Genomic DNA, 27,842 nt, shown 5'->3' on the forward strand with positions numbered 1-27,842 from the left:
TGAGAAATCATAAACTTGTTAACGCTTTTAAAATAAACTTGTTTATTTGGTTTAATTTTAACAACTGTCTGGACTCAGGGTGTACCCGAGAGTAATGGGTTGGTGGCAGCGGGGAAGTGAGCACAGTGGTGGCATAGGGATCAATAGACTGTCAAACATCCGGGGGCCCTGTGTGATCGCCACACACATCTCTCCTGCTCCCCACGAAATGTCACTGCTTTTATTTGAGATTAGGTATGGTATGCAAGTGCCACTTTCATTACTATGCTAAAAGAGCTCAAACTATGGCTGAGCTCCACCCAACTCTCAGATTTTATCTACATTTTTTTGAAGAGATGGTTCCTGCCTTCTTCCTGAATCTTCTTGAGAATTGCCATTGGAGGATTTGTAACATTAACTTTGACAACTTAGACAAGTGTCACTAACTAGGGATTTGGAGAACTTAAAAAAACATTGGATTGTGTGCTCTGTAGTGTTTTCCAATCATAAAGCTAATGTTTCCAACTTGATATCTTCCTGTGGGGAATTTCAGTGAAATGTGCCTCATATTCTTAATCATTCTATTTTTAACACAGTCACTTACTGTATATACTCGAGTATGTCAACATTTTCAGCACATTTTTTATGCTGTAAAAGCCCCCCTTGGCTTATACTCGAGGGAGATGGGCAGTGGCGGCGGAGGGACGAGCAGCCGGAAAGGAGCCCTTTCTCGCCTCGACTCCCACCACCGCTGCCTGCCTCTTGCAAGGGCAGGCATAGGAGCTGCGGTTGGGAGAGGTGCTGCGCTGCACCTCTCCCAACCGTGGCTCCTATGCCTGCTCTTGTGAGCGGCAGAGGCGGCGGCAGAGGAAAAAGCAGCCTGAAAGGAACTCTTTCAGGCTGCTCCTTCCTCCTCCTCTGCCTTTGCCGCTGTGTCCTGCCGCTGCCACCACCACCAGGACAAGTCAATAAGTTTTCCCAGTTTTTTGTGCTAAAATTAGGTGCCTCAGCTTATATTTGGGTCAGCTTATACTCAAGTATATATGGTAATTATAAATTATAAACTTATAAACTGAATTATAAACTTCATATCATGTCATTTCCCAAAGAATCTCAATTTGTGATTAGGAATTTTTTTTAATATATCCTAAACTTGTTTGCTAATCAGAAGCACTTTAATATCAAATGCGTTGGACCATTCTAATAAATTTATTCATTTATTCAGTGCTTTCCCCCCTAGAAAAATAGGTGTTGGTACTCACCATGAAGTTGTTACAGTAAATGCCACACTTTTTAAGAAACAAAGGAAAAAGAAAAAGAAAGAGGTGCCAGTACTGCAAACCCTAGAGTGCCTCCTAAAAAAGAACTGCATTTATTAAATAAAGAAAAGACTGTTTAACTATAACCCTCCTAACGAATTAGTAGTCCCACCTTAAACAAATGCCAACATGCAAATGTCACAAGCACAAAAGATTTGGAGGAAGCTGAGTGGAATCACAGTGGAGCATAGTGTAGGCATAAATACAGATGCACAGGTTAATGGGGAAACATCTGTGCTATACTGCTTTGCCTTAAATGTCTCCTTCAATGTTTGTTCAATAAATGTCCCATTCTTGGTTTTCCAAAACTGGTAACCATGCACAGATGCCTGTGATGATGGTAAACATATGCACCCCATAAATACACAGGATAATTGTTTTAAAACTGCTTATTTTTAAAAGGCTTTTCTATTTTTGTGCCTCTTGCACTATATTCCTCAAGCTATTATCTTGTACTTCTGGCCCCTCCTTAAAATATTACATATGTCTAAAGCTCCCTAATCTCACTTTGTCTAATTTTCTACTGGCACCTGATTTGTATTTACCACATTGATTCCATAATGCTGGCTTGTGGTTTTCAGACTGTCTACATTTCAGCCATGCAAAAATCAGAAGTTTATACAGTCACACATACACACACACCTTTCTATCCAGGCAAGCAAGATGAATTGTCATAGTTCAAGGTCATATTTGAGTTACACAAAAGCATTTGGGTGTACAACAGAGCTTGGAATGGATGTGACTTGGGGAGAAGTAATGTGGCCTGAGAAGAGTTGCAAGGGTCAGACAGAGAGCCCCAAGAAGCACAGTTGCCACCCTTCCGCCCATGCCTGAGGCTTCCCACTCCTGGCCTACAGTGAACATAATATAATAGGATACATTTGACCCAACTAACTCAGTATTGTCTACACTAACAGGCAAAGACTGTCCACGAAAGCTGTCTCTGAAGGTTGCAAGGAAACACCATCCTGGAGCATGAATCTGGGACCTTCTGCATCACGGCCCTTCCCAAGCAGAGAAGGCACTCAACATTCACTTACCTTTCAAGGAGCACATCTGTGTCCTGTCACATGATTGTGCAGTCTAGAGAACTTTAGAGCTTGCTGTAGGACAGTGTTTCTCAAACTTGGGTCCCTAGCTGCTGCTACTGGGCTACAACTCAATGCTGGTTTCGCCATAACATTGGATTTACTAGGTGTGCACCCTAGAAGTCCCAGTACTGCCCTGCAGAGGGTAATTAAGCTGTCTTTTTTAAAAAAAATGGTATGCAATTATTAATTGCCTTTTGAATCCCTGATAAAATTCTATGCAACTCTAGGACTTCCAAGATCACAGTTTGAAGACAACACAGACTTTCCCCTTTCCATCTAAAGCAATATGCTATTCTCCCTATTTTTGCTAAATACATGCTAAATTGCAACAGAAAGGACTGTAGCACTTTAGGAAGCAAGCAACCACCAAGACTGACTCACAACACCATATTTCTTTAACTTTACTGTTTGGGATATTTATGGTTATGGCCTGCTCCTCCCCATCGCAAGCCCGACAAACTCAGGGGACAGAGGGGAGGTGCAGCGGGCCTTTCCCGCTGTCTCCCGACTTGGTTAGAAGGCTGGCGGGGGGGGGGGGGGGAGAAGCCTGCTCCTCCCTGTCGCCAGCTCCGCAAACTTGGGGGACAGCGGGAGAGGCGCAGCGGGCCTTTCCCACTGTCCCGCGACTTGGTTAGAAGGCTGGCGGAGGGAGAAGCCATCCCGCGGTCTCCCAACCTGGTTTGGAGGCTGGCGGAGGGCTTCCCCCTCCCCCAGCCCCGCAAGCTCCTGGGTCCCGTTCTGGGGGCTGGGGGAGGGGGAAGCTCGGGCTTCCCCCCTCCCCAGCCCCGCGCCGGGGGGGAAAATAATTTTTCCCCTTTATTTCCCCCCCCCCCCAAATCTAGGTGCGTCCTATGGGCTGGTGCGTCCTATAGGGTGAAAAATACGGTAATTAGTTTCGGAGGTCCGTTCTTAACCCGAAACCATTCTTAACCTGAGGCGCGCTTTTGCTAATGGGGCCACCTGCTGCCACCGCGCCACCAGTGCATGATTTCCGTTCTCATCCTGTATCTAAGTTCTCAACCCGAGGTACAGGTTAGCGGAGTTTGTAACCTGAAGTGTTTGTAACCCGAGGTACCACTGTACTGTACAACTTCCATCATAGATTAAGATCAGTTATAACATAGGACTTTATTTGAGCTGTCTGATAGCAATCTCTTGTTTTTTCTTCAAAATAGAGTCACCTTCAGATATTGAATAGTTAAAGATGAAGACTAAAATTCAGGCTTCCTTATGCCAATACTAGACCATTGCTGTTTCCTGACTCCCATCCATTTTATCAGGGCATGCACAGAATTTCCTGCTGAAATGAAACAGAAGGCTGCACAACTGCAATACCTCATTAATTGCCCTTAACACCTTTTATTAGGGAGGGACAATAACTCAAAAGTTGAAAGCATGCTTTGCATGAAGAAAGTCCTATGTTCAATCCCTGGCATTTCCAGTTAAAAGGATCAGGCAGCAGGGCTGGGAGAGGGACCACTACTGGTCACAATAAATATTACTGGACAAGATACACAGATAGGCTGACCTGGTATAAAGCAACTTCTCATGTTGCTATTAGAATGAATTGTGAAACCTGTGTTCCATTGTTGGGACAGTCTTAGGTTTATAAATATTCTGGACCTTCTCTGTCAGACATAGGTGCTCAGAACAAGCATTACATTCATATTATTTCTATAGGGCATGTGGTTTTGCTCTATGTCTTCAGATAGATAGATCCTATGGTAAGGAAGGGACAATATGAGCTCATTCTCATTCAAGACACATGCAGAGCAAAGACTATGCAAAGAACAATGACATGACAATTGGGGGGGGGGGGGAATGACAAAAGTGGTTCCTCATAGGAGATTTTAGGAATAAGAACAAGAGCCTGCAGGAAACACCAACATAGAATGCAGAAAGTTAAACAAATCCATTCTTCTTCAGTAACTAAAGAAGGATTGCAATCCTGCTGTAGCTAGAGTCTTACATCCAGATGTGGATAGGCCATGAACTAATAATATGAGACCCTGCATTACTTGCTGAGAATCATAATTGATTGAGTTAAAAATGCATTAAGTTTACCATTATATTCTTCTGTAGTACAAACAGCCAAACTTCATCCCATGACATAACCCTAAAGCAAATCTTCTGTATGTTGATTGACTCACAATGTCTGTTGTTGACATAAAACAGCAGCTTAGCTTTTGAACATCTTTCACAAAAGCTCATCTGCCTCCATTGCCAGTTGATAAAGCTATCAATTTCTTCTCAAATGCTTGTTGTGCATTTAATTCTACGGTGCAATGTGTCTTTATTAACTTCTTGAAAATATTTTAATGAAAGACAGAAAGAAATCAGTGGTACAATGGACAATTATCCTAACAAGCAAATGAAAGAGAGAGGTGGATGGGAAGAGCATTCAGAATGAGTTGAGACAGGTGTGAGGGACCCAAAAGTATAAACGGAAGGGACATCTGGAGTGAGACTTGGCTTGACCATAGCTGCAGGTTTGAAGACAGAAATTTATATTGTTTTCAGTCCCTGCCTCAGTCATTGTTTGTAGGCCTGCCATACTATAAGGCAGGGATAACCTACCACTATTATCCTTTTCCCAAATACTTACAGTAGTACCTCGGGTTAAGTACTTAATTCGTTCCAGAGGTCCGTACTTAACCTGAAACTGTTCTTAACCTGAAGCACCACTTTAGCTAATGGGGCCTCCTGCGGTCGCCGCACCGCCGCAGTACAATTTCTGTTCTCATCCTGAAGCAAAGTTCTTAACCTGAAGCACTATTTCTGGGTTAGCAGAGGCTGTAACCTGAAGTGTATGTAACCTGAAGCATATGTAACCCGAGGTACCACTGTATTTCCCAAGATAAAAACCACATTCTGCAGAGAAATGCCATTCACAACTTGTGCTTAACACTGTACTCCACCTCCCTTTCTGTATATAGCTTATTCGGTATTTCAGTAATCCTTAAGACTAACTGTCCTAAGGCTTTCATTTCACTTAATAAATATACATTCTCTCCACTCCAAAAATTGTTTAAGTATGACCAAGTGATAACTCTGCGGGATCTATACTTAAAGTTGACTTTCTATGAGTTGTTACCAGTGCTGGGTTGTAACCATGTTGCAGATTTATGTTTAAACATACTTCTTTAATACCCCCACCTACCACACTTTTGGCTGCTTTTAAAAAAATGTGCTAAGGTATAATGTGAATGATGATTATGTAAAACAATGGAATTGCTTGTATAATTGCAGCAGTATACCCTTCATTTAGTCTTTATGGCACAGATGCAGTTATACCTACCATTCTATAGAACTTAGCTGTACTCAGTGTGTACAAACTAGCTAACATGGGAAAAACCTGAAGACAGCAATCATGTAAAAATATATTTAGGAAGAAAAGCAGTAATATCATGTTCCATTATTTCCGAAGAGAAAGAAAAGGTTAGGGCATGATTATGCCCCCAGTATTTATTTGTCTTTAAAACAAAGAAACTGTCACACAACATAAGAATTCAAGGCATCAAAAGAACAAATACAAAATGTTGGTCAGGAGCACCTGAGGTGTACTTGACCATAAAATACCTATTTCATCATTCTCTGTAAAATGATGTCACTTCATAAGACAAACACCACATGGTTTCTAAAACATGAGAACAGCCTGTAGTGATGAAATCTATGCAGGTTGAATAATTTATCCCTTCAATGCCAATTTGAGATATGGGATATAAGAAAGTAATTCAAAGCAATAAGAAGAAACACAAGAAACAAACATGGTTCACAGAAGTAATGCCCTTTTTCAGAATACCAAGTCTCTCTGTCCTGAAGGAAGGAAACAATTTTGATGATAATCAATACCTGCAGAAGCTCACAAAGCAACTGAGAAAGGTCAGAGCCTATACTATCCACACAGCCTTCTTTATAACTTGCTTTCTTCTTGATGCTTACTGATAATGCAATAATAACTTATTTATAGGGAACATTTTGTTGGAAAATCATATATGAAGAGGAACTGCAGGACCCAAAGGGATTTTTCTTGTTTTCAAGTCACTGATAATGCTTTGATCAGAATAAAAGAAGTTAGTTTCTTCTTCTAACATTGATTGTCTGCCCCCCTTACAAAATCTTTCATACATCACAATGACTTTTAAAAACCCAGAACATGTGAAACAAGTACAGTGGTACCTCGGTTTATGAACAGTCCTGTTTACGAACAATTTGGTTTATGAACTCCGCAAAACCGGAAGGATGGACTTCTGGAACAGATTAAGTTCATAAATCAAGGTACCACTGTATTTCGTTACATTTTATTATTTGTCTATTGGGGTAGGGATGGTAAGTTTCCTTGAAATTTCCTTTGAAGGTTATTCAATCTATTTAGGCAACTTTTCACCAGCCTTGGAAGTTTATTTCATTTAATGTAATAAACACTGAACATATTGATTTCATTCTTATATAATGAAAACAGTCTATTTTAAGTGAATAAGACTGTGTTTGTGTGTAACATGAAGAGACCAGGCAATACACCAGACTTAGGGTAAAGCAATTTGGGGTTTCTAGTTGGGCCAAGAGATTGCAAAGCTATCCTGAGCTGATGTAGACCATACATTAACTGCCAAGGCTGAGCATTGAAGCTGCTTCCAAAAACCAGCCAGCACAATGTTAATCCTAGTAGTAGAAGAAGCTTGCAAATATCAACATCAGTCATCTTTGTAGCATTGCAATCTTGTTTTCTATTTTGTGCATGGTGTGTGTCACTTACAGAACTCAGACCATACATATCATCTGAAAGAAGGTTTTGATGGATGTCAGACAATCACATGGGTCAGTACTGCCACCTGGCATCAAAGGCAAGGGATGTTCAGAGTTGAAGAGTATGCAGCTACTTCCTATCCTCACTTGCTGAGATGTTATGGTGAAGAAACTTTGAGAAGGACACAGTGGGGAAATATGGACTACAAGCTTTCATAAATCCTGTTTGTAGATGGCCGATGTGACGTTGTAATAGTAGCAACCACTTCAGGACATCCATATCTCTGCTCAATGTTCCACTTGGATTGAACAGATTATGCTTGACCCAGCTGAAAAGAAGGTAGGATTCTGCCTGAAGATGGAAGATTTCACTGTAGAGCTATCAGTGTGAATGAGCTCTGATGGAAGTAGAGAAGGGCAAGGCACACTGCCCACAACTCAAGCCAATTAATGCTGTGGGCAGATTCCATCAGAGTCCATAAACTGTGGGTAAACTTTCCCTAGCAGGGGAGCTCTCCAGCAGGATTGTTCCTGGATCTTGGCACAGACACCCTTGTGGAGATTCTGGAGACACGTCAACCAACAAAAATATTTGTGGAATGGTCAAAGGAGCTTGTACCAGGTATTGGAAATGTGTGACTGGAACAGCACTAGGAACTACTGAAGCTTAAAAGTGTGGTGATAAGCCCAAGGTACAATCTGGGTGGTTAATACAAAGAGACTCTGGGCTCTCACCAGAAGTGTGACATCTACAGAAGGCTTTTGCAACAGTGAACGAGCCATTTCCCAAATGGCCACAATCTGTTCTGGAGAAAAAGAAAAATGAATGCAATGTGTCCAGAATGGCACTCAGGTATATATGCTGCCTCATAATCAGGTGGTTCTTTTCCATGTGTGTGTTGTTGTTTTTTAGAAACCTGTGGTCCCTCAGGGCTGAAAGAGATTCAAATATAGTTTGAAGCATGATGAAAAGTGTTCACTTGTACCAACAGACCAGTGGTTTTCAAAGGATGTGTCAAGAGAGAATGGCAAGTATGCTGGAGAGATTCAAGGACAATCAAAGAAATATTTAAACATTTCAATGTGTTGCCAAAGTGTCGAAAATGGCCCTCAGGTATAGATACATACGCACAGCCATGTGGCTCTTTTCAATTTTTTTTTAAAGAAATCCGTAGTACTTCCAAACTGAAAGTGTGATTCGAAGCATGATGAAAAGCGTTCACCGGCACCCTTTGCGGCTGAGGAAGACTGGCCAGGTTTCCCCCCAGAAGCTGACTACAGATGTCATTGGAATGGCTGTCTGTTCAAGGATGGGTGGAATGGGCAAGCATCATGGGCCCTACCAAAGGGGTGTCTCCATGGAAAAGGTTGTGATATGTGTGATATTGAGTAAAGAGAAGATAGGGCTTCTGATCTGAGTGACAGTAGTTAGAATAGATTTGTGCTTCTCCCGGGGCCTACCAAGATCTTGAAGGCCTTGTCTCCAAACAGGTTAGTTCCCAAATACAAAGCTATAAATAAGTTTATTCTGGATGTATTATCTGCATTCCAATGGCAAAGCCAGAGGATATGACATGTAACAACATCATCAGCCATTGAGTGGGCAGTAAAGTGTGTGGCATCCAGGGTTACATCTTGCATGAAAGCAAGATGCTCTATGAAGTTGCAGCAAAGCTTTTCAAACCTGCTCTGGTTCTTGATATTGATCACTCAACAGTTCATCATTAGGAGATGATAAACTAAGGACATCACTGTAACCAGTTTTGACACTAAACTGCATATATACCGTATTTTTCACACCATAGGACGCACTTTTCCCCCTCCAAAAATGAAGGGGAAATGTGTGTGCGTCCTATGGTGTGAATGCAGGCTTTCGCTGAAGCCTGGAGAGTGAGAGGGGTCGGTGCGCACCGACCCCTCACGCTCTCCAGGCTTCGCACACCTCTCCGCAAGCAGCGGGAGCCCAGCGCTGGGCTCCCGCTGCTTGCGGAGAGTTGCCTGCATGCTGAAGCCTGCGCACGCTGAGCTCAGCGCGCCCAGGCTTCGCGGACCTCTCCGCAAGGAGCAGGAGCGCTCCCGCTGCTTGCGGAGACTTGCCAGAGTTCCGCGAAGCCTGCGCGCGCTGAGCTCAGCGTGCGGAGGCTTCAGCATGCAGGCAACTTTCCGCAAGCAGCTGCTTGCGGAGAGTTGCCAGCATGCCGAAGCCTGGGCACGCTGAGCTCAGCACACCCAGGCTTCGTGGACCTCTCCGCAAGGAGCGGGAGCGCTCCCGCTGCTTGCGGAGAGCTGCCAGCATGCGGAAGCCTGCGCGCACTGAGCTCAGCGCGCCCAGGCTTCGCGGACCTCTCCGCAAGCAGCGGGAGCGCTCCTGCTGCTTGCGGAGACTTGCCCGCATGCCGAAGCCTGTGCGCGCTGAGCTCAGCGCGTCCAGGCTTCGTGGACCTCTCCACAAGCAGCAGGAGTGCTCCCACGGCTTGCAGAGAGCTGCCTGTTTGGGGGCTGGGGTCGGGGGAAGCTTGAGCTTCCCCCGCCCCAGCCCCGCGCCTGGGGGGGGGAAAATAATTTTTCCCCTTTATTTCCCCCTAAAAAAACTGGGTGCGCCCTATGGTCCGGTGCGCCCTATGGTGCGAAAAATACAGTAGTTGGAAAGGGGGACTATATATTCCTTTCCCCTTACTCACTTAAAGCTATCAATGCAATCTAGCCCCTATGCCAGGGACCAGCAGCAATCTGGTGAGTGTGTGATGGTGGCAGGGAAGGGAGGGGAGAGGCTGACCCAGGAGAGGGGCCTAGCAATTTTTGGGGTTTGGTGTCACCCATAAGGCAGGAGGCAGGGTAGGAGGAATAGAAAGGGTCAAAGCAGTCAGATATGGAGGTGGGGGCACAGGTCGTGTTGGAAGTGGAGGAAGAGGCTGTTTGGGTGAGTGGCAGGCTGGTCAAATCCCTGCAATCCCCTGTCTCCTAGAACTAGGAGAGGCTTGAAGAGGGAAGCACAGTGACAATTTCCATGCAGAAAAAGAATCTTCAGTTGCTTGAGCACACTCCATCAGACAAAGGAATATAAGCTCGGTGCAGCTTCAAGTGCTCCACTGGGCACAAGCCTGGAAAAGTTAATACCATCTATGGAGATGCTAGAAGTATGTGTCCATGTGTATCTGGTGCTGTAAGTGTGTGCTTTTGTCAATAAAGAATTAACAGTCGGCTGTTTGTCTTCCTTGACTGGGTGTGCTCAAGACACCCCCATGAGTGGAAGAACAAAGAAGTTACAACCATGGCTTGCAAACGTGAAGGAAAAGAATTCCTGTTCCTTTCGTCAACTGATTTGTCCCAGAGAGTGTTCTAATGTGGTAACACAATGGACAAACCAATCATAAATACGCTGCAGCACAGCAGTTAATAGTAGTTAACCTCGGACTACAGATGTGTACTACCTCCTAACCAACAAACCATGCCTCGTTTTTATAAAAGTGTCAAGTATCTTTGAGTACCTCCAATTACTTGATTTCAAATTATTTTTATATTCATCTACCAAAATTAAAGCACAGAAAACAAACATACTTTTTTCATGGATGATACTTCTTTGTCATGAATGTGTTGGTGGTGATTTCCAGTTACAACAGATTTGTAAAAATACAATAAAAATGTGTTCTGTTTTCTTAAAATCCTATGGTTAAGAACTTACAATAAAATAAAATTGCATGTAGTGAAATTATACTCTGAGAACCATTTACATTACAGACGCTTCAGGTTACAGACTCCGCTAACCCAGAAATAGTACCTCGGGTTAAGAACTTTGCTTCAGGATGAGAACAGAAATTGCACGGTGGCGTGGCAGCAGCGGGAGACCCCATTAGCTAAAATGGTACCTCAGATTAAGAACAGTTTCAGGTTAAGAACAGACCTCCAGAACGAATTAAGTTCTTAACCGAGGTACCACTTTAGTTACATAACAGATTAAGGCTTGCTGCTGGCAATATGGATCAACATGCTCAGCAAATGGCTGAGCAGTATTGATAATTCTAGGCAATTTGAATACTCCCTGAAGGCAAGCATCATATTCTGGGCCATGTTTTTTTCATCCACCCCTTATGATGCACTTAATTACAACAACCCACAGGCAGCCACTGGGCAAAACATAAGCAAGAGCCCAATCTAAGATGAGTGAAAGTGAGAAATGGTTGGTGGGAAATTTCTGTCTCACAGATAATTCTATACACATGTATGAGACAGCTATGAAAAACAAACAAACAAACCATGATCCACTTGAAAAATGTACTGGTATTCAAAATCTAGGAAAAAACTCCATACAGCAGATTGCATTTTAAGACCTACAAGCAGATTTCAACTTATGGAAAGTGCTTTATTGCCTCTTCCTTTCCATCACAATACCTGACAACACCCCTCCTCAAAATGCTACACCTGAAGTTGGGGATCAGACTATTTCCAGCCTGCCACTTTTACATATTTTTGTTCCTAAATCTATTCTGTAACATTTTAGCATTTATTTGCAAAATTGTTTTTTGATATATATTTTCCAAATTATGAATCTCTAAAGGTATTTTTATACTTTTCCTCTGAATCGAGAACTACAGCTGGATGAACAAATGAACAGAAATCAATTGACCCCCACCACAGAAGCGGGAAAGTTTTCATTTCTGCAAGCAGCTCTTTGAATCCAATTCAGCAGTTCTTGCATCATAAAGAGACTAGTGTGTGATATGAGGCTTACACACAGTTCCTGATAGGGCAGAGAGTTCCATGTTTCTCTTAAGCTCTACTTAAATCAATGGGGCTTAAGTGCATATTAAGTATACAGAACATTATTAGGCCGTGCTAAGAAGCAGCTAGTTGTTTATTACTGTCATCCTATCAGAGGCATCTAAAATTTTAAATACCATAGTTTTTTAAACAGTTAAAGAATACCCCCTAGATAGGAGATATGGTACCTTATAAACTTTATGAAAACAAATCACTGTACATGGAAAAAAAATAACAAAAATTCCAGCTGTTAAATTAGAATATTAGTTAATAATCTGAACTAGTTTTATACTTGGCAACGTTAAATCCATCTTAATTATCTGTCTTCATTAACAGCATGTGCTAGAAACCATATATAATATAAAAGAACAAACTAAGAAAGAAATGCAGTTAAGTGTAGAAATAAATAAATTTATTTAAAAACGTAAGGGAGAAGGGGATACTCACCAAGAACAGTGTCCGGAATGCACTTATATCTCCAAAGAATTCCTCAACACTAACAGTTTTGGGATCGAAACAGAAGTAGTCCCCCAAATTGTCGTATAACTTGGTCATATTGTTGTGCATGTTAGATAACTTCTCGTACTGCTCTCTAGCACTCTTCGCAAAGCTGTACACTTAAAGTTAAGGAAGTTCAAATAAAATCAGTAGCAAAACACTTTAAAATAAGACTGCTTTATCACTTAAATGCATTCCTCCTAATGACTGAATTTGTTAATTGATGACTTTATATAGAAACCATGCTTCACACATTCTAATATGCTTTAAGCACAAAAAATCCACCAGGCTATTGTTTTTTCACATGTGCCCAACATAACTTTACTTTCTATAGAACTGCTGATTGTATGGCAAGGTATGCAGGTTGTGCTCCTTGAGTCTGGTCTTGACCAAAGTGTGAACACTGAACCTGTGAAGAATAAGGAAATAACATCACTTATAGAAACACATTTCCCCATGAGATCAGCAGCAAGTCTAACCAGTTTATTGTGATTTATTTATTTTAAAGTGGTTTTACTTATAACACAACAAGAAAACAACACATAAACCATGGTCAAAAAACAATGTAAAAGATTATCTGATTACTATGCAAAAAAATAAAAATCTTCCACATAGTAATATACAGTATCTACTGTCGTCTTCTTTTTGGCATTTTTCTTAGCTATCACAAGACATTAAAGCTCAATACATCTGGAATAAAAAGGCAGATGACCATCATTGGTTTAGATGGTTCCTATATTACATTTATCTACCGGTATTCACACTTTGAAGTCAGGTGCAGGGAAACCACCAGAATATGGTTACAGGAAAGCATTTTTTTAACCATCAAAATGGTCAGATACAAATAGCACATAAATAAGAAATATGGACTTAATTGCCTCTAATCCTACAACACTGCAGCTTTGACTATCTGGGGACTATTTCAAACACAAGTAGGGAACCCTAAAAATTGTGGTAGAGCAATTAAATGTATACTTAATCCTCCCAGCAGAATAAGTAGCTTACAATATTTTAGAAGTGGGGGTGTTAGCAATACAAATATTTATTTAAACACAGGATATTTTTCAGTGCTGTTGGCTGAATATTAGTGTGCCTTCCCATGCAGTGAAGTAAAATTAAACAAGGAATGGTTTGCATTGTTCCAAGTGCCACTATTCTGTTATAGTAAGCACACTGCAGCTTTTTATTAGCAACTGAAGAGGACTGGAAATCAACCTGAGATCTACTTAACCTTCACAACAATTGCAGTTACAAATTGCATAATTGTTACCTAAAGCGGAAGGAAGCAATCTCACACAGAAGTTAGACTTTTAGAACAACGTGAAGGCAAATAAAGGTTAACATTCTATTAAGAGAATAATTAAGGCATATTGCTCCCATTCTTCTGTTTCAAATTAAATAAATGTTTCATTTAATTATTTTTTTAAAAAAAGTTGTTGAAAATGTAGCTTTTCATTTTAACCAGCGGCAGGCTGAATGGTTGTGTTATAGTGGTGGCTTTAGCCTTGAACAAGCTGGTATTTGCAAGTGGCAACTGACTTTGGAAAGCTTTTCCTTATCAGGTGTGAGTTGCACCAACATTGACTGAGTTTCAGCAGCAGGAAACAACAGGGCTGCTGACTCAAGCATTTGACTAAAGGGTGTTTCTTACCTGGTTAACATAGTTGTGTCTAAGTATATTGTTGTTTTTACTTAAGCTGTATTTAAATGAAATGTTCCTTTATTGTAATTTAATGCTGCATCTCACTCTGGGATTGTGTGAACAATGAATAATTTAAATAAATTAAGTGTTTGCTGCACACCAGTACTGCATTTTCCGTATTTCTGCCAATGTTCTTCTAGTGAGCACACCAAATCTTTAAAAGTCAGGCCAATTTATGTATCTTTCTGTCTATAAAGCTGCTGTTTAGATGTACACAACATAGAGACATCCAAATACAAAGCACAGAGAAAGGGGATGCACTGGAGTTTTGCTACCTCATATTTTAGACTCGACCTGTCAAAGTTTTGGCTTCTGTTTTAAACCTTTTAAAGAATGTAATCTTGATGTGCTGTGAATAGAGTGATAAACTGTAGAGTCTTCCAGGGATATATTCTACTTATTGTTTTTGGTAACAGATTTCTAATAAAAAATGAAGCACCTCTTAAAATCGTGTTTGGGATGGTGGGGCAATGGATCATAGTTCTTTTAACGTAAAGAATTATAGACAAACCATTGCAGAGAGAAATGGTAAAAAACACTTTTTAAAGTTGAAACTACAATAAGGTTTCAGACATAAAAGGGGGTTGAGACAAAATAAAGAGCAAATTATATATATATCTCTGAGATCCAAAGAACTATGAACACAGCTCCAAGAGTCTAAGTGGGCTATGGACTTCTATTTCCTTCAAAGAGCAGTTCTGCACCACACCCCCATCATACCACAGGTTAACTTATTTTGAAACCCAGGAGAGCTTCAAAATCAGTCATGTAAGGTTGATGGACGTAGACCAGAGAGATCTTGATTCAAAAATCTGCTCAGCCACAAAACTTACTAAGCTACCTCGGTGCAGTGCTTTTTACCTTAACTTAACCTGATGCATAGGATGGTTGATATGTTGAAGAAGTTTGGGAATGATGGTAAAAACCATGTACACTGCTCTGCACTGGATAGGAAAAATAATTTTCTCGGTGGCTAAAAGTGTCAAAAAAAATCCATAAAACCTATAACACAACACAAGATTTAGAAAACAAACAACCTTTAATGCAAGATACAGAAATGCATCTAAACTATATAATAATGTTGTCTCTCTTGACTGCTAAGATGCAGGCAAGTGAGGTTTCCATTATTCAGCTGTCAAGGAACTCCCATTTCGAAATGTCGAGTGCCTACTGCATTTGTCTTTTCCCTGTGGAGGAACTGTATGAGGGGATTTCACTTGCTCACTTTTATCAGACCTACTTCCATCTTAAAGTGGCTGTCTTCTCCTCTTATTAGCAGAAAGTAAAAGCCAACAGGCAGGGAAGCAAGCAAAATGTGAGTCAAGAGGAAGATGTGTAAAGGAACTGAGAGAAGGAAATTAAATATCATCATCATCATCATCATCATCATCATCATCATCCAGTAGCAGCTTAGAGACCAACTAAGTTTGTTCTTGGTATGAGCTTTCATGTGCATGCTAAGAACAAACTTAGTTGGTCTCTAAGGTGCTACTGGACAATATTTTTATTTTTTATATATATTTCAGACCAACATGGCTACCTACCTGAATCTGATTATGATGATGATATAAGTTGGCTGTTGCATATGGATTTGTGCTAAATATCAGCCAGTCATATTACATTATGAAGATAATTTGTTGCCAACAAAGTTTGTTTGACAAAAGTCTGTCTGATCTGTGACTGCACCTAGGTGTCCAGGTTTTGCTCCCTACCTCAATAGCCTTCTGCTAAGAAGTAAATTCTTCTCTTTTTAGAAGGCTTTTGGGCTGCAAAATCTTGCAGAGCATGGGTTTTTACATTATATAGATGTGTACCCATTAAAAACAAAAATGTGATTCTGCTCTCATTGTTTCCTCTCTGTCACAACATTGAGCTACTTTACCCAAATTCATACTTTTGGAGACTTTTAATAAATATTTTAAAAGTTAGCAAGCTGGTGGAAGTTATTCCAGTTACTAAATTAAGTACGTGTAGAAAAGAGAGAAATGCTTTACAAAGCCTGCAAACAATGAAGATATGAATGGAATGACGTGGCGGGGGAGGGATATCTTTCACAGCAGACAGCATACCATTGTCAGCATAGAGTATAAAGGACTGGGGACTAACCTGATGGAATAAATTGACACTGACACTGAAGTAAAGAGGGAAGTGACAAATGAACAGCTTCCAGAGAACAGCTGACATAACTAATTTAAAGGGAACATGTGAAAGAATTTTGAAGTATAATACTATATGGAAGCTGCTGTTTTCTGAAGATTTTTAATAGTTCACACTGGTCCCAATATGAATTAAACAGACTTACAGAACAGCAGTAAGACTACATGATACTATTATTAAAGAAGGGAAGTGTCATTTTCTAATATGCATATCCAAATATTGTTATTGACTCTGGATAAACCACCACTTACAAATCCATGAAAGCTCTGCAGACTTCTACCATTTCGTTTTTGTAGCTCAGTGGAACAGAAAGGGAAAGAGAAAACTCAATGAAAAGGGCAGTTGGACAACCACCTTTCTTTTGCTGGGAGAAGGCAACAAATAAGGACATAATTCTGCTGGAGCTGTAATTTGAAACATTTTATGTTTCAGCTAACACCTGTGCTTTGTTAATTTCCTTCATTTTCACTACATATTTGACAGTAAACACCACTATACAACTGGATGTTATTAATCACTGTGTGCTGCCAGTGGAGGGAAAAGAAAGAAAGGGGTTGGAAGAGGTTTGCAACTCATGCAGAGCTGCTTCCCAATGAAAGAACCCCAAGCAATCATAGGGAACAAAGAACAACTTGCTATTTATAAATATAAAATACACTGCAGTAGCAGAGCAAAATAACAGCACAAGTAAATGTTTCTCTTTAAAAACCAAGGTTTGCTATAGTAACAACAACAAAAGCAACACAAACAAAAGATTGCTCATTGACATGCATAGCATTGTGAAGAAATGAAGTGACCTCGGCTATCTAGTTCTTTCATTAACAAAAATACATGAATATTCAGTAAGAAGAGTGGGAACAAAACAATTCAGTTTTCATAGGTCCTGTTCCTTGCAGAAATCACAAGGCTGATGTAGCACATATATGACATGTATAAATGTTTTATGTGCTTCACACAGTTTACCTCAATCCTTTTTCAATGATGTTATCCATTAATTCCAGATTGTGAAGCTTAGTAATCACCAGCAATTCTTACCAATAATTCCTCTCAACAGATTGTTAATTCATACAACTGTGCAATCTAATTGGCCCCTAGCTTGATGCAGTTGTCATTTGAGGTGTTTGCAGCAAGCACAAATTATTGTCTTGAATGCCAGAATATAATTTTAAAACAAATTGGCAAGCCTTGTCAAATCTTGACCCTAACAGTCGAATCATTTGTGAATGTTAACTTGGAAGAAAGCACCACCGAATTTGAAGTGACTTTCTCCAAATTAAGTATGAACAGGAGCCTAGCCTAAACCATGTTAAACAGGACATGTTGATACACTGATATTTAGAACTGAACTGACCACAGCAGTAATATAAACAGAGGCAAATAAAATAAACCTTGGACAGAAATTATCATTAGTGAGCTTTGATGCCCTTTTATCACCCTGGGAGGGACTTTTTCTCATCTTTAGTGACAAAATTAGTGTAAATATGTAACAAGATAAGAAGAGCCTGCTGGATCAGGTCCATCTAGCCCAGTGTTCTGTTCTCACAGTGGCCAACCAGAGGCCTGTGGGAAACCAGCAAGCAGGACTTGAGCATAAAAGCAGTGTCTCTCCTTTGATTTCTAGCAACTTGTTTTCAGAAGCTTTCCAAGTATATGACCATCATTGCCTCCTGTGGGAGCAAGTTCCATTATCGAATGATGTGAAGATATAGCTATCTAAATGTAGCATATAACTAAAGGAAATCCAACAGAAAAAAGTTGCACGATAAAGAACTTAAGAATACTGAATCAAACTGAAGCACCAAGTTTTCAGGTATCAGTGGTACAAAAAATTGTAAAGGAAAGGCAGACTGGAACAATGGAGTCTTCAAGGCATATGTTTGAAGGTCTATGCTAAAGGGGTGTTTTGTTGTGCCATAGGAAATTTCACAAACATGGGGGCTACCACTGAGAAGGCCCTTTCCCAGAGTTTTAGCCACATCCATTGGCCACGACTTGCTGTTGAACTTTGGGACAGAGCTTACTAAAAGACTTTGGGGGCAGGAATACCTTCAGATAGCTAGAACAACAATTTAAGTTTTTTATTTTAAAAAATGGCACTATTGAGTAAGAGTTTCCTTTACATTCCTCTTTTCATACATTACTGCAGAAACTCAGCATGACATTTATTGAAGCTTACTTAAACCTGATACCTATTACCATTTTATAATGAAGACACATGAATAGACTATAACCCATGTCCTTTTGGTTTAATTAATATTGAAGATTTTGCACCTATTATTACAAATTCTTCTTTCAATAATATACTGAAGGAACAATTTTCTGGTCAGTTCTTAAGGAGATATCTGAAGAAGTATATCCAAGAGAATAATCAATATGACATACCTATGAAAGATATGCAAAAACTGCACTTTTTCTAGTTACAACAATTGATGTCAAGGTTTGTTTTTGTTTTTTTAAAAAAGAGAATACTATACTCCATCATCATAGAGAGTCAGAATTTTATATCAGCTTGTTCTTTTTGCCTGCCCTGGGTAACTCCTCCTGAAGGAACAAGCTCACAGTTTGGGGGTGCTTCTGGCTCCAGCTCTGTCACTGGAGGCTCAGGTAGCCTTTATGACTAAAAGTGCCTTCTACCAACTGCAACTGGTTTGACAGCTACAGCCATTCCTGGGCTGGAAAAGCCTTGCCAGAGTAGCTTATGTGTTGGTTACTGCAATGAGCTCTATGTGAGGCTTCCCTCACGCTTGATCCAGAAGCTGCAGCAAGTACATAAAGCTTCAGCATGACTGCTGACAGGAGTGAGGCCTTGTCAGCATATAACACCTCAGAGATCTGCTGTGGTTGCAGATTTGCTATAAGTTCAAGGTGTCATTATTAGCATATAAAGCCCTCAACAACCTGGGAACAGTTTACCTTCAAGATCACCTTACCCTACACATGCTCTCTTGACCACTTTGATCGATGGAATTGGCATTACTAATGTCACATAATACGCGCTCCGCATTTGTAAGAACGTAATCATTTAGTGTGGCAGCACATACACTTTGGAACTCCCTGCCTAATGAAATCAAGTGCCTTCAATGTCTGTTTTTCAGCGCCTGCTAAAAACATTCCTGTTTAGACAAGCCTACCCAGATGCTGAGAAAGTATAGGTAATTTTAATCTGTTTTGGTATTTTAACTTTTTTATGTTTTAAAATAGGGTTGTAATTTTCCCTTGGTTTTACTGCTTTGTCTTTTGTACAGCACTTCGAGGGGGGTTTTATTTTTACAATTAAGCAGTGTATATATTTTTTATAAATAAATAAAGTAAATAAATGAAAATATACAATTTTGTTTGGATTTGTGTACATTTTATTTAGGTTAACTTGTGATATCCTTATATGAATGTATAGCGCATTTGATTGCCCATAACTTGCTTTGGGATTTTCCTATGCCTACGTAGAAATGAACAAATTTTAATCAGAAATTTGAAGGCAATTTGTTTCATTTCAATTTATATTTAAGACATTTTTATTCTCTACTTATCAGGACCTAGCAGTATGTTAAAAATACTATTCATGAAGCTGTCTCCACTTTTGACATCCCTTTCCCAGAACATTGCAACTTATCTTGCATTGCTTTCCTACCGAAAAGCCCCTCCTCTAAACACACTTTTGCTACTGGGACAAATAGCTGCTTAGAGAGGATTTTCATTGGGAAAATGTGGGAGGGGCATTAAATCCCTTCACCTCTCCTACAGTGCTGAACAAGTTTGTGCCTCTCTGCTAATGGTAAAATAAATGCATGGAGATGCATTCACGCATCTCCATTGTAACATATAGTTGAGTCTTTGGTGCTCCAGGTGAGGATGAAATGAATTATCTGTTGATTGTGTGCTAAAACCCCAAATTAACTGTTGAAACATTAAAAGAACAAAAAAAGGAGGGGCATTCTTTCATAATATAATCTTCCTCAACTGCTTTGAGCTAAACAATACTTTAATATTCCTCACGGAAACTTTTAATTTTCAGCTTCTGCTTACGCCCCAAATTTATTGTGAGACCATCCATACTGAAACTAATATTTGGAATTAATCCAAAATATACTTGGAGCAGCTAAAATGTATGCCTACTCAAAGAGCATCTGATAGCTCCTGAATTAATACACAGGAACCTCCACAAAATGGATTCAGGTTAATAGTGAAGGAAGTATACTAATGACCAGACAATTATATACAGATTCCTCCCTGCTAATTCATCCAAATGAAAGTGACTGAAGAAAAACACTACTGTTGGGAAGTTTAGGAGTGGCTGCAATAGGGAGGGGAAATAGCATTATTGTTGACTTTTGACAAGTTTATTATATAGACCCTTCCCAAATAAATGGAAAACCAGCCCAAACTATGTAAGAAATAATCACGTCAAAACTTGCAATTTGCTCAAGTTTAGCAATATATTATTTCTGAGTAATGCGATTTCCCAATGAAAAAGTCTGGCAGACATGGACAAAAATAGGGACCAGGACCACGAAGAGAAATTACAAGATGTTTAAGAGTTCAGGGCCGCAAAATCTTGTGTCATAAGCAAGCTACTGAAGGCTTTGAAAAGATGTCTGAAACAATTACAGTGGTACCTTGGAAGTTGAATGGAATGCATTCTGGAAGTCCCTTCGACTTCCAAAATATTTGGAAGCTCCTGCAGCCAACCGGAAGCTGCATCGGATATTCGGGTTCCAAAGAATGTTCACAAACCGGAACACTCACTTCCAGGTTTGCGGCATTCAGGAGCCAAAATGTTTGACTTGCAGGGTGTTTGGGATCCAAGGTACGACTGTATACTATTCCCTCAAAGTTCAAATATACAGTGGAACCTGTACTTACCAACATAATCCGTTCCGGTGGCCCATCCTTTAGGTGAAACGCGTTGGTGGTAGAAGCGCCACTGTGTGCATGTGCAGGTGGCGGCAGCCACTTCTGCGTATGTGCAGGCAGTGGCCGCCACTTCTGTGCGTGTGCAAATGGCAGAAGCTGCTTCTGCGGGTGCGCAAATTGCAGCAAAACCAATATTTACTTCTGGGTTTGCCACAGTTGCGACTTGGATCAGGCCCAAGTAAAGGCAGTCCTAAGTAGAGGTTCTACTGTAGTTCCCAGCCAGCCCTTAGGCCTCCCCTGGCCTAGCCAAAATGGTTTTCCAGTTAAATTTCCTTGAGCAATGCCAGATTCTCCAAATTCCCAAGTTCTTTACTTTCCCTGCCTATTCCCTCAATTTGCCTGCTTCCCCAAAGCTGCCTAAAGCTCTTTCTAGATCTAGTAGCATCATAGAAATATAGAACTGTATAGTTGGAAGGGACTGAGAGTTATACAGTCCAACCCTCTGCAATGCAGGAATCTCAACACACGGACCTCATCAACACTGATACCGTACCAGACCCTGCTAAGCTTTTCGCATGTGCTAGTAGTTTTACTGCTGCATCACTAGGAGGAGGGTCAATATTTTCCCTTAGGCTCTTGTTCCATTGTGCTCTACCTTTACTCCCAGAGCCCTGCATTTCTAGCATCCCAGCACCAGCACCATAGTCCTCACAAGATCCTCCACCAGATTTACCATATCAAGGCTTACTGATAAAGCAGATGTTTTGAACACAGAAGGTTCCATATTCAATCCCTAGAATTTCTAGGTAGGGTTGGGAAATCCTGAGACCCTACAAGCTAGTTACTGATGCCAACAATCAGCTAGCTGCAGCAGTTTCCTCCATTTCAACATGATGCAATAGCTTTCTTAGAAACTGCAACACCTTTTTTTTTAAATAAGTTTTTGTGATAGACAAAAGCAAAGATTCTGAAGAAAAACACACCAAAGTACACTTTCAAAACATGTTGCAAGACACAATGGGGAATCGCCAGGTCAACACCATACATTATTTCCTACTGTGTGTGGCACATCAACATCCTAAATTGTGTGTGTCATCAACATCCTAAATTGCGTGAAGGAGATTTCTGGACAAAGAGAAAGGCCATAAGGGACCACCTCCAGAACTCCCCCCCCCCAACTATCTTGCAAGATCTGACAGCAGTTGAACAGAGCCCATATTCATATTTTTCAAGCGTCCCAAAGGAAAGGTCATTTGTACAGTGTGACAAATTGCTTCATGTTCATACTATTTGTTTCTTCGTTCACTCTTCTGCAGCAGTATAAGGAATGAAAAGTTGCTAAAACGGAGACCGGGGCTTTCACAAAGGAAGCAACTCATAGAGCAGAACAAAACCAAACACATTACGAATGTTATATTTCTTACACCTAGATTCTGTTCAGTTACTTATAAGTCCCACTGATACACAGAAAACTGTATCTAAATGCCTGAATTTACGACCAAAGCAGCAGACAGCCTCAAGATCCAGATATAAATTATCTATGGTTGACAGCAATATCAGAAAGACAACCTTCAGCCATGCAAGTACACCTGCCTACTGAGATCATCTTCAGGCGCCCGCTTGTGTGCCCCCAAATCCTGGAAATACACTTGGTTGGGACCAGGGAAGGCACCTTTTTGCTCACCACGACTAGACTTTGTAGCTCTCTTTGAAAGGAAATGCAACTTGCCTCCAACAGATTCTTGTCTTTCAACATCTACATGCATCCGCTGGGAGAGATCATCAGGGGGTTTGGGCTTGGTGTCCATCAGTATGCAGATGATACCCAACTCTACCTTTTAAATCAGAACCAGTGAAGGCGGTGAAGGTACTGTGCGAGTCTCTGGAGTGAGTGTCTGGAGGCAGTTGGAGGATGGATGGCGGCTAACAGATTGAGGTTGAATCCTGACAAAACAGAAGAGTGGAATATATCTTTTTAAAAATTAAATAATTTCTTCCTCATCTGGCAAGTTTCCCTTCATTGGCTTAAAATCTACTACTTCTTTATACCATTATGTACACCATTCAACGGAATATATGAAACCATACTAGAACAGAGATATTTCTATATGCTCACCTCAAATTTTCTACCTGTCATGCACAAATAAGCAAATATGCACCAATATCCATTTGAGAATGCTACCTCATACAAAGAATGGAAGGACTGACTTTGCCCCAGTGCTAATAAAGCAAGCATAATTTTTTACCTAAAGTTAGACTTTGAACCTAACCAGATTTCATTAGAAATTACTTTCAAAGCAACTGCCACTAACTTTGGAAGCAACTTTCATCATATATGGCTCACTAAGCTGTAGCACATAAGACCATGCCAAAAAAGGAAATAACAAATGAATTAGCTAGTAAGCTCATGGGAAACACTATGATATTGGAACTGCATTTGGTCTTAGCCAAAAGGCTGAGAAATAGTAATTCAGTGTTTGACACCCAAAAAAGGTTAACACACTGTGTTTAATGAAGGCACACTGAAAGTTTGTGCGTCTCTCACTTCATAAATATCTAACCTTTTCTGGCCTTGCTGTAAAGCCTGGTTTACACAATTAGTAAATAACACATTTACTTTGTTTACCCATTTTAAACCTTAATGTGCAAAGGTAAAATATACGGTATTTGTGAACCCTGGTTTGTGCAGGAAGAGTCAATAACTAAGAAAGATCAATGGATTTCAACTAAGAAACAAAGCAACTTGGACATCTGGGTTACTCCTAATGTAGCATCTAAAAAGTGATTCACAAAACTTCACCTGCAGTGATAGCCATTGGTTCCTGATTTCACTGTGAATGAGATCTATGAGTGTACACTTCACATGATTTGTTACAATACTGTTATGCATGTTGAAATTGGCTCTAGCAAATACTTAATTAAGAAAACTGACTGCAGTGGAAGACACCAATTATACCACTTTTTTCTGTCAGAAAGTGTTTTTCTGAAATCAAATAATTCTTTACACATTATCATGAAGATTCTACAAGACCAGTAAACTAAGCTTGGTGAAAGAAAAATTGGCATTCATTTAATGATCGCATTGCAATGGTGTAAATCAGTCATGAAGGTAGAACGTGTTTCAATTTTTCTCTAAGAGGGCATAATCAAGAGTTTATTCATCTTACAATAAACATGAAGTTTGTTTGGAATGAGTTCAGCAACTCAGTCACACCAATATAATCACACCCTGGTTTCCTCTCCCCTCCTGCCCTTCTCTCCACTCCATGGGAAGATGAACATAGAGAGTAACAGAGTGGTATGTTAAATATCATGTATTCTAGCACATCTTTGCTTATGCTAAGCACCTGTTTAGTTTAGTTACAATTCTGTTTAGCTCTACTTGTGTAGTATGGCGGTCTGGATTACCACTGCTATTACTCCTAGAGATCCATAGCAGCTCAAACGATTGAAAAACTGCAACAATTTGGGAGATGAAACCACACAAAAAAACTGCCAGCATAGAGAAATGGGGAGAAGGAGGGGGAGAAATGAATGAACATGCTGAAACACACGCACACAATTCTAAAATATTGAACACAAAAAGGGTGACAGCCCTTGCAAAAAAAGAGAGGAAGTCCTCCCATACAAAAAAACCACTTTTTCCTTTGAAGGAAAAAGGAGGAGGAAAACAACAGAAAGAAAAAATATGGGCTGATCAAGAAAGAAAAGATATGGGCTGTCAGATCTTTCACAGGTGAGGAGAAGGCATCATGCCAGTTGAATCATGACAACAGGCCCTCTTTTATTTCTGCCAGGAATGTGCACCACCATCTTTATTATAGGACTTTTCTGATCAATTACTGTCAAATCCAAAAATCTCTGATATAATAATAATAATAATAATAATACCCCACCCATCTGACTAGGTTGCCCAAGCCACTCTGGGTGGCTTCCAATATACAAAAGCACAACAGAACATTGCACATTAAAAGTTTCTCAATACAGGGCTGCCTTCAGATGCCTATGGAAGGTTGCATAATTATTTATTCCTTTGACATCTGATGGGAGGGTGTTCCACAGGGCAGGCGCCACTACCAATAAGGCCCTCTGCCTGGTTCCCTGTAACTTCACACCTTACAATGAGGGAACCACCAGAAGGCCCTTGGAGCTGGACCTCAGTGTCTGGGTTAAATGCTCGGGGTGGAGATGCTTCTTCAAGTATAAAGGACTGAAGGTGTTTACAATTGTATTCATGTATCCAAAAGCATAGAAACAGTTCAGGCTTCTGTGCCGTACCTTTTATGTTTGAGAAAGAAGTCTAGAATCTCTCCTTGTTAAGTAAGACAGCTTAACACAAATCAGACTGTACATCCGAAATGGGGAGCCTCTACATGTTGTTAGACTTTAACAGTCAACAGGCAGCAGCACCAGCCAGTGTGACCAATAGCCAGGACTGCAGGAATGCTGGAAGTTGAAGTCCAACAACATCTGACACAACATCACAGGTTCCTTGCTCCTGGTATAAAGGTAAAGGTAAAGGGACCCCTGACCATTAGGTCTAGTCGTGGCCAACTCTGGAGTTGTGGCGCTCATCTTGCTTTACTGGTTGAGGGAGCCGGCGTACAGCTTCCGGGTCATGTGGCCAGAATGACTAAGCCGCTTCTGCCGAACCAGAGCAGTACACGGAAACGCCATTTACCTTCCCGCCGGAGCAGTACCTATTTATCTACTTGCACTTTGATGTGCTTTCGAACTGCTAGGTTGGCAGAAGCAGGGACCGAGCAATGAGAGCTCACCCCGTCGCGGGGATTCGAACCGCCGACCTTCTAATCAGCAAGTCCTAGGCTCTGTGGTTTAACCCACAGCGCCACCCGCTGTTCCTGATATACATCTAAATAATTACTGAAAACATAAAAGAAAATATTTAAAACAGTTGATGTCCACTACCTCATCAAAATGTATAATTTAGTTAGGAGTACAAAGATGTACTCCATCCACGATTCAGATAGTTCCTTTAAATATTTCAAAGAGCTTGGGTAAACCCCAGAGGAATTTGATGGTGGGATCTACTTTCAGCTGTCATCCCAATCATGGTTGGGACTCTTTTTGCAGCTTAATCTCTAAAGAAGAATCACAAGCTAAGAAGGATCAATGTGATGGCTGAAGTGCAGTGTTACAGACATTTGGTACATAATGTAGACTGCATGTAGATTGTCAGATAAGTGGTGGGTTGAAAGCAAATTCTGACATTATAAAACTCCAATATATCCGCTGACATACTCTAGCAAAAATGCATTATAAGTAGCTACGTCACAGAATGCTCACACTATTACTTCCCAGTGGGTTTCTTTTCCTTTCGGACTAAAGTTGTTTTACTATATACCGTATTTTTCCATGTATAAGACTAGGTTTTTTCCCTAAAAAATAATGTCAAAAATTAGGGGGTGTCTTATACACAGATAGTGCTGAGGGTGGACTGGTGATTGGTTGTTGCAGCAAAAGTATACATGGGCGCATCTTACATGGGCGCATCTTACAGATAAAAAATATGGTATATTATTATATAATTTATATTATATGGAGAACAGTGCTCCCCCTCGGAAATTATCCAAACACACGCTTATTTTCAGTGTCCTCGCAACTTCATGATAATCAGCCTAGCATTTTTGTATTCAGCCCATTATTTCTGCAATGTAAAAAAGATTTTTCCAAGTTGGATAAACATTTTTATCTTAGAGCCATGCAGAAGCAGATTTCTGTGTAAGGCAGAAAAAGGGGTAATAAAAGATACCATGGTGTCTGGAAGAAATCTGTGAAATCTGTCAGTTATCCATGTTCTATTTCCCTTTTTTCATATAAGGTTGAACAAGATTTTGAATATTACAAGATGGACAAATTATGCATATTTAATGCCACCCACCTATAACAGGGAGCAAGATTGAAAAAGAAGTCAGAAGAGTTTAAACACGTACAGTTAAACAATGAATTACATCTCCAATATTTGAAGTTAAAAAGTAAGAACTGTATGAAACACTCTAATTTAAGAGCCTGGTGACCTTTTGGTACCAAGATATGAAAGAATAAAGACTGGATATGAAAACGTGGGTTTTGTTTCTTTTAGAAATAATTTTTCATCTCTGGAAAGTATAATATGGTAATTCACCATCATTCAAAGAAATAAAAAATACACTACAATTTAAGCACTTGTGATTTGCAGAGTTCATGCTTATAAATACTTTGGCCCTATTTTGGCAAAGAAACATTTTGTTTGATTCTTCCTTCAAAGATTTTCAAAAGAACCTTGTATAAAACATATCTACATTGGAAAATATATATATTTCCAATACTGCAGATTGTGGGAAACATTCTATTTTTTCTTCTTCTGAATATATACATCTTTGCCTTCTTTATCCTCTACAATAGACTCAAGTAAAGGCTATGACTAACAGGCAGTGCTCATGGTTTGCATTTATGAACCCACACAATTTCTATTTAATGGAAAGCTCTTCTCTATTAATATTGCCAAGATGGCTGCATTGAGTCATTGACAAAATTTGGGTGAGATAGAAACATTTCAAATAAGAAAACCATGACTACTGGTCTGTCTTTGTGTAAGTAAGTTTGCTATGACTCTACTTCCTAAGAGCATTCATGTGTGTTCAAAATAAGAGATAGATAGATCAAAGTTTGCATTTATATAAACCAAAATTAAACAAGTTAAGAATAACCTTGCTGGATCAGGTCAGAGGGCCATCTAGT

At 40.1% G+C, this 27,842-nt stretch overlaps 1 protein-coding gene across 1 annotated transcript in view; it reads right to left on the minus strand.

The window, feature by feature from the left end:
• Nucleotides 1–27,842, minus strand: part of DIAPH2 (diaphanous related formin 2) — a 346,935-nt gene that overhangs the window by 121,028 nt on the left and 198,065 nt on the right. Inside the window, exon 25 of the mRNA XM_081897572.1 lies at nt 12,341–12,504. Within this exon, the coding sequence (XP_081753698.1) occupies nt 12,341–12,504 (164 nt within the window). The remainder of the gene's footprint in view (nt 1–12,340; nt 12,505–27,842) is intronic.

This window comes from Podarcis melisellensis, assembly GCF_964234715.1.
Source record: "Podarcis melisellensis genome assembly, chromosome: Z".
NCBI classification, from domain to species: Eukaryota; Metazoa; Chordata; class Lepidosauria; order Squamata; family Lacertidae; genus Podarcis; species Podarcis melisellensis.